At 45.7% G+C, this 7081-nt stretch overlaps 1 protein-coding gene across 1 annotated transcript; it reads left to right on the forward strand.

Annotated features, from left to right (window-relative positions):
* The first annotated feature begins 313 nt into the window (after positions 1–313).
* On the forward strand, positions 314–5733 carry LOC135384208 (uncharacterized). The gene is made up of 3 exons (XM_064613423.1): positions 314–524; positions 1512–1641; positions 5383–5733. The coding sequence occupies exons 1-3, from the start codon at positions 394–396 to the stop codon at positions 5479–5481; spliced, it is 360 nt and encodes a 119-aa protein (XP_064469493.1). The 5' UTR covers positions 314–393; the 3' UTR covers positions 5482–5733.
* The last annotated feature ends 1348 nt before the right edge of the window (positions 5734–7081 follow it).

Below are 7081 nucleotides of genomic sequence, written 5' to 3' on the forward strand. Positions count from 1 at the left end.
AACAACTTAGATTAATGAGAGAATTAATGTCAGGCAATAACGCCCTTTTACCTTTTACGCCCTTAATTAGTGTCCTTTTACGCCCTTGCAATTGCGTCGCTCATTAACTATCTCATCATTGTGATGTATTTGATATGTTGTGTTCGTATGATGATATTATATGATGTACCAACCGATACCCACTCCCTCATGTAATGGCCTCACGGCCCCTTGATGGCTCAATAAATAAATAAATGAGTAAACGCACGGAAGTGCTTGTGTAACACGTCGGATCACGTGCAAGCGCCGTTCTTTTTCATTTGATTTCGTGTCTCGTGTAAGTGGTATAAGAAGAGTGGGGGTACTGTTGCTCATCTTCATTCCGCACTCGCGTACCTACAGCCACAAACGAAGATGATGCTTCTACTGGCAGTCATGGTCTCGGTGTCATGGTCCCTTGCAACAGGGTTACCTTATGGGCATGAAGAAGTCTTCACAACCATCGAGGGAATCGTCGAATCCTTTTCAATATCGTTGCTGTTAAGGTACGTTTTTGAATTGGTGTGCAAGCTAAAGATGGCAATGAGCACCAGTGAAAAGTGGGTATGAACTTTCACACACACAGCAGTCCGCTCACTGTTCACAGGCCAAGGGGTTTTGCGTTTTTCCCAGTGATTTATCCGGACCCCACCACGCACCCCCAACACTCCCCAAATCTTTGGCAACAACCCTAGCTTGTTTTTAGCGTGCACCCAGTACTGGGGGAGTGGGGGTGGGGCATGCTGTTTAAGCTTTAGACACGTGCCGGTTAAGCTGTTATGTCGTACCCGTAATAATGACCTTCCATTTTTGCAAGGACCCGCTCTCGTGCTTGGAGTTCTAGATGAACCATTGATAATTGGTCACTACAAAAAAGTACCACAAAGACGCACGTCACTGAGGATAGTATTCCTGCAGTCTGTCAGGTGCTTTCTACACACGGCATCACATGCATGTGGTTTGGTTGTGGTGGCGGTGATGATGTCAACAGCTTTCTATGGTTCTATGCAGATATCAGGAAGTTGCTGTTACCAGTGGAATTCAATTACAAATTATGAAAATGAACTCGGAGTTCTCAGGTTATTGTGGAAAAGTATCTAGTTACCTTCAAATTACTTGCTGTAGACACTCTTTTGTTCTTGACCCTTTTGTTCTTGTTGTATAATTAGCTAAGGTCTTGATTAGCTATGGTCTTGAAACTCAGGTAAAGCAACGAAGCAGCACAGCCGGGACCCGAATTGGAACCCGGGTCACCTGCCATCACCGTAGCCACTAAACGGGGACAGAAATTGCAGGACGAACTCCCTCCAAGGACGTATTCATGATACGTAGTATAGTGCATGAGGCGATTAAACATAAAAGGACAAACGCTACACGGTCCTCATCACGCCCAGTTGCATACTTTCAATTGACTTTCAATTCCACTACAGATGCCTTTTCTTCAACTGCCATCATTCAATTCAAAGTATTCATGTATGTTCTCATGCGTGCAGAGCACCAGAAAACCAGGCTGAAATTGCAGATGGTTCAGTTGCGAATAACTCTCTCATCTCGGAAAGGGCCAGTTACAGTTACGACATTAGAAGCGTTCCTCAAGGATGTAGGTGGAACCCAAGTAACAAGGTAAGTAGACCACAGATTCTTGGACACACCTAGTAGAATGTCACTGAATATGACCGCTTTACCACAAACTTCACCAACCTCAAGCATTCGCTTGTGGCAAGATCGTCACGTTGCCCTTGTCAGACTTCTTCCATAACATCATTCTGACGTTATGTGACCCTTCTTATGTTTTGGCACTTCCCGATATACGCTCCGTAAGTGCGTTTCTGTGTAGCAGAAGGGCAAACGCACGAGGTGACGAGCGCACAGATGTATATCATGGTCCTACTCGCCGGGTCCTACTCGCTCAACCCCTCCCCGTGCGAACGGCATAAAGGTAAACAGCGTGGACTGCGCCACACCATTCGTGTGTTTAACGTTTCGTTCAGAAATACGATGGTAGGTCCCTGCTGTATTTACTAATGTACTTCGTCGCACATGAGTGTATTGTTACTGTTACTGTTTATTCCCGAAACACGGACGGCTGCGTTGACCATGGGAGAACGCGATGAACAGTCGGCGCGCCGCAGACACTCAACTTGTCTGCAGCCACCACATTGGTCTAAACTGCATTCTATGTCAGGGAAAGCGGAAATATTGCAAACACGACGCAGTGTCGCTGCATCACATTCGTTACCGAAACACAAGACAGCCACCCGGGACGCACATTTAAAATGCTGTTTTGCGTGTTTTGAACGACACTCTAGATGCCGAGTATCTCTGGAGCTTTACAGTTTAACCCTCCGAAGTTCGAGTCCAATGCATCGGCTGACTGAGTCCTAGCACTGGTGTTGGCGTCATTGCGTCATGGGGTGTTGCCAGTAGTACGAGGTCATATTTACAAAATTTCTTGTTTATCTACAAGAAAACTACTGTTATTTAAAGACGACGCATAGAAACAGCAATCTCGCTGCTTATATAGAGTTAACCTCAGAACACGCTCTAAAAACATACCATCACCCAGGGCCAGCGAGAGAGGAGGGTCAGAACGACCTCAGGTGCGCGCATGATGTGACAGGGTTCATATGACTCCACCAAGCGTCAAACAGTTCCACTCCCCACAAGGGTAAAGGTATTCTCCACACGGAAGGGAGTCACTTGACTCCAGAATGAGAGTTACATACGTGAAAGGTTTGACTTCCCCAAAGGAAGTCACCTGTGACTCCGTTTTTTTCTTAGGGTGATACACGAGAACAACTCCACCGAACGGGGGAGCGCAGTCCCCCAATCAGGGGAATTAGGTATTACGTACGCGTGTGTTCGTGTATTTGCGTCTGTAGAGAACCTATTAAATGCATCATATACTGCAGTAGACAGTGTGTTTATTTTTATCCTTTAGAACTTTTTTTTATAAAAAAGCTATGAGAGCAGCACAGATGTCGTTCTTACAGTTGAATTATACGGAGAGCAGACATCCTCTCGAAGAAAGTATGCAACTACAAGATGACTAATTACCTAAAATTCAATAACGAACATTTTAATTAAGGGATCTCGTGCGAAAGCGAGATAGAAGAATGAGAGACTATCCTCGTTGAAAGCCGTTCCACATTTAACAAATCCTGAAACACGCACGTGCGTTAAAATATCCATCCCCGAATTTGGATATATACCATAATTTCACACGTATAGGCCGGATGCCAGATAAGCCGCAGGACCCGTTTTTAGGAATGTTTTGAAAATTTTCTGGCAGATAAGCCGCGGGGCAATACGACGCGACTGATTTGTGCGACAAAGGGGTCCATAGAAAGTCCATAAACCCTGTGGTCCATAACCGGGGGTCGGCATGGTGTATACAACAAAGGAGTTCAGTTCTAGTGTTCTACCAAGATCGGATTGTGCCCTTGTTGTGTGTTTTTCGTGGATTGACGGGTCAGTGGACTTCCAGAAGACGTGAATGACTGTCACCACTTTCGTTAAAGTTGCTTGGGGGAAGGTACCAGGAAGGTCAGTCTACTCGAATGCGGACGCGCCCTTGTTACGCATTGTTCGTGCATTGGCAGGGCCGTGCTATTCCGGAAGCACTGTCGGCCCTTTTCTTAAAACCGGTGTATGGAGAAGATACCAGGGAAGAATAGTTATGAAATAAGCCGCACCGGTTGATAAGCCGCAGAGCGCCCGTGAGAAAAAAAAAATAATCGCGCATAAGCCCCGGCTAATGCGCGTGAAATTATATATATTGGCGGGCATCCAGGAGGCGGAACCTCCCTCGTTCTTGGTCAGCAGACGCAAGGATAGTCTCTAAATGAGTGAAACCGAAACTGCGGCGACCGGAAACGCAGGGAGCACAGCGCTCATTTGTCGTCAGAGTGCCACGTGATTTGGAACGACGCAGGTGATTGGAGTAGACGCCGATCTGCTGGCCAGATAAATCGCTTCCCGGCCCAGATCAGTCTCCGTCGGCGTCGGCGATGATGCGCTCTTGAGGCACGCTTTTTCGGTTTCGGCTCATTTGCATACCAGAATTAGGCGAGTTATATTTCACGACACGCGCTCTTTTCTGGATTTTTAAAAGATGGAATGGTTTCCAACCAGTACCGTCTCCCGTTCTGCTATTTTGCTTTTGTCCAGAATTCCCTAATTAAAGAGTTAATTAAAGATTTTAGGGAATTGGTCGCCCTGGAGTTACACACTCTCCTTCAAGGGGTATCCGCGTGCCCGTATAACTGAATTGCAAGGACGACATCTGTGCTGCTCTCATACGGTTTTTCCTTTTCTTTAAAGGTACTGTAAAGCAGTAGACAAGTATGATATGCCGGTGATGTGACTAGAGACTTTGTTGCTTCTAAATACCATATGCGGAACCATACGACCGACAACGCGCTATAAATATTTTTAATTTGCCATGAAAGATGCGGCGTAGTGGAGCGGTGCGACGCCTGGTGTCAAACAACCCCCTGTACAGCGGGCAACACTGAAAATTGGTATTACACAATGACATTGGAACTGCGTCATTTTAGTAACCATATTATTAGTTTTCCTGTTTACTTATGCATTCTGCAACCCCTGTTAACAGTTTAACCTGTTAACCCCTATTTTTGCGAACTAACACAATGCTGGCCGCTGTTCGATGGGGGCTCTCCCTACTTCTCTGCTGCGCCTGCGCGCTCCTTTTGTTCGCGGCCTCTTTCGAACGAACAAACTCTCTCTGTGAACCTCTGTGAACAAACAAGTCCCGACGCTGTCTGGCTTCTTGAACGCGTGACACATTTTTTTTCAACAGCTCAGCATTTCATTTCAGTTCGCTTATCCGTTTATCCTAAGATGTGGATCGTTGTGTGGATTGCAGGGGCGGATTTTATGGTGGATTGTGGTGGATGTTTATGTCGGACCCAGTGTTATACGCATGTAATGTGGTTGTCGCCGTATGTGTCAGAAGTACGGATTCATTTCGAATACCTAGTACAGTGTTGCCCGTAATCTTTAATTGTAATTTTCTAATTAACTGCACCGTCGATTGGAATGAAACTTGCACAGTTTTTGTCCTGGTGGCTTGGACTATCGAATAGCCACACTAAATGACATTTGATCGGTGCTGCTTCACAGTACCTTTAAATAAGAACTACGTAAAGGACAAAAATAAGCACCCTGTATAAGAGCCGGCATTGCTGGTTGGTCGACCAGTTGCGTTGCACGTGCTGAGTTAGTGTTTTAGTTTTCATAACACAAGAGTCACTAAAAATGGAGTGGGTGCGCGTTGTTTGCTGCGTATCACTTCGGCGATGTTCGGATGCTTAGTGTGTATTTTTTCTTCTCTCATTTCAGTGTACCCTAGACGGACAATGTGGCGCGAGCTGTCACTGCGAGAAACCAAGAAGGGTCGACGACTGGCATTGTGCCAAAGGCGGTCATTCGCCTGGCTAACCGCACGGCAGCCGTAGCAGTGGCACGGCATCCTTTCCCGTTTCTAGATCTTGGACTATAACTTTTTTTCGCTACAATTGCTCGCAAATAAAGCACTTATGGGTCGCACAGCGCCTTCCTGAAGGATACAAAAGAGTGTAAGATATATTTACTTTAAAAGAACACCGAATTTCGAAACTGGTAGCAGGCTTTCCTCGACTGGCTTTGTATCTTCTTTGCAAACAACCGGAATAATAAAATACGCTAAGATGATTGTCGCCTCCGGATTATTATTTACTGAGGTACCAGACACATCCCATCTGGATGACTTGGCTGCGCGTCCTGTGAAATAGCAGTTATCGGAGCGTTGTTTTTTCCTACCTATCAGACCTGAACTGAATTCTTGCAAGAAACTTCGAAACGTATCTATAGGTCACACTGGTTTCAGATGTCCCGCTTTGTACTGAATGTATTGCATCCCTTCAGGCTTCTGATTCTTTGGTATCTTGGTCATAGCAATAATTTTTTCGGATGCGACTGTCCTCGTTTTTCTGACACTGAACCTACTAATTTATTTAAATACCCCAAGGGCCCTAAACGGACATTACATGGTTAGTGTTAACACGTGGTATTACTAACTACTACTATTATACGTATTAATGCTAATGCATTGCACCCCCTTGAAGAAGATACAACCAGCACACAGTGTGAAAATATATCCACTCAAAAAAGCAAGTGGCCCACTCCTTGTAAGGACTGGACTGGGGCAACTGACACAACAATGTCAATTATTTTCTCGGTGCAAGTTTTACAATACACTGATTTTTTTTCATTTTTTTTCCAATCAATCTACCCTGATTCTCAACTCAACATGGCATGCTTGGCTGTCGATGTCAAGTTCACCTAGGAGTGTTTCGGTTCTACGTGGGTGTCACAGAAGCACTGAACAATTCCCGATGTCCTGTCAATGTCCCAGGTTTTCAGCGTTCTGACCACGACGGACTTCATATGGTACAACCGCTTACACATGGCGCCTAGCGAATTTGTGAATGAACCACTCTTTAGAGTTATTCAACACCATTTCGCATTGGTTGACTGCGACGTTGGCATGCGTATTTCGAAACAGAGGAAATCGCTCCGCGGTCGAACGGTGTCGGCGCGCTGCGGAGAACGATCGCAGTGTGGACGCGTCGTCTGCTTTTACACGTTTATTCCGCCTTCACTGCTGTAGGGGTAACCGAATAGTATCGTACCATCGCGGCATAAGTGATCTTCCGGTGAATATACACAAGAATTCCGGAAAAGAACCATCAAATCCAAACATCGGCCCACGTGTTATCCACATTAGAATGGTGACAGTGTCGCCCCCTATAGGTCGATATCGCAGCGAATAGCTATGGGCACTCCTTGATATGCTCTCACACCTGGCGCTGACTGTCTACCTCAACATTACTGTGACACCGCAATTTATTCACTGTCTCTGCATCAGTTCGTTTGACGTTTCTTTCGCTTTGCCTTCCGTTAGATGAAGGGCAGCTGGTGGACAAACTCCATAATCTGATAAACCTGAGCCTGGGTACAAAAAAGGGTGGCCTTAAAAAGTGCCTCTTTGCTGCTGTTG

Source organism: Ornithodoros turicata, chromosome 2, assembly GCF_037126465.1.
Source record: "Ornithodoros turicata isolate Travis chromosome 2, ASM3712646v1, whole genome shotgun sequence".
Lineage (NCBI taxonomy): Eukaryota > Metazoa > Arthropoda > Arachnida > Ixodida > Argasidae > Ornithodoros > Ornithodoros turicata.

Excerpts from the sequence above, each read along its gene's own strand:
- LOC135384208 (XM_064613423.1), top strand. The coding sequence starts at position 394 with ATGATGCTTCTACTGGCAGTCATGGTCTCGGTGTCATGGTCCCTTGCA. Across the intron at positions 525-1,511 it reads TCAATATCGTTGCTGTTAAG|AGCACCAGAAAACCAGGCTG; the intron begins GTACGTTTTTGA and ends TCATGCGTGCAG. Across the intron at positions 1,642-5,382 it reads GGTGGAACCCAAGTAACAAG|TGTACCCTAGACGGACAATG; the intron begins GTAAGTAGACCA and ends CTCTCATTTCAG.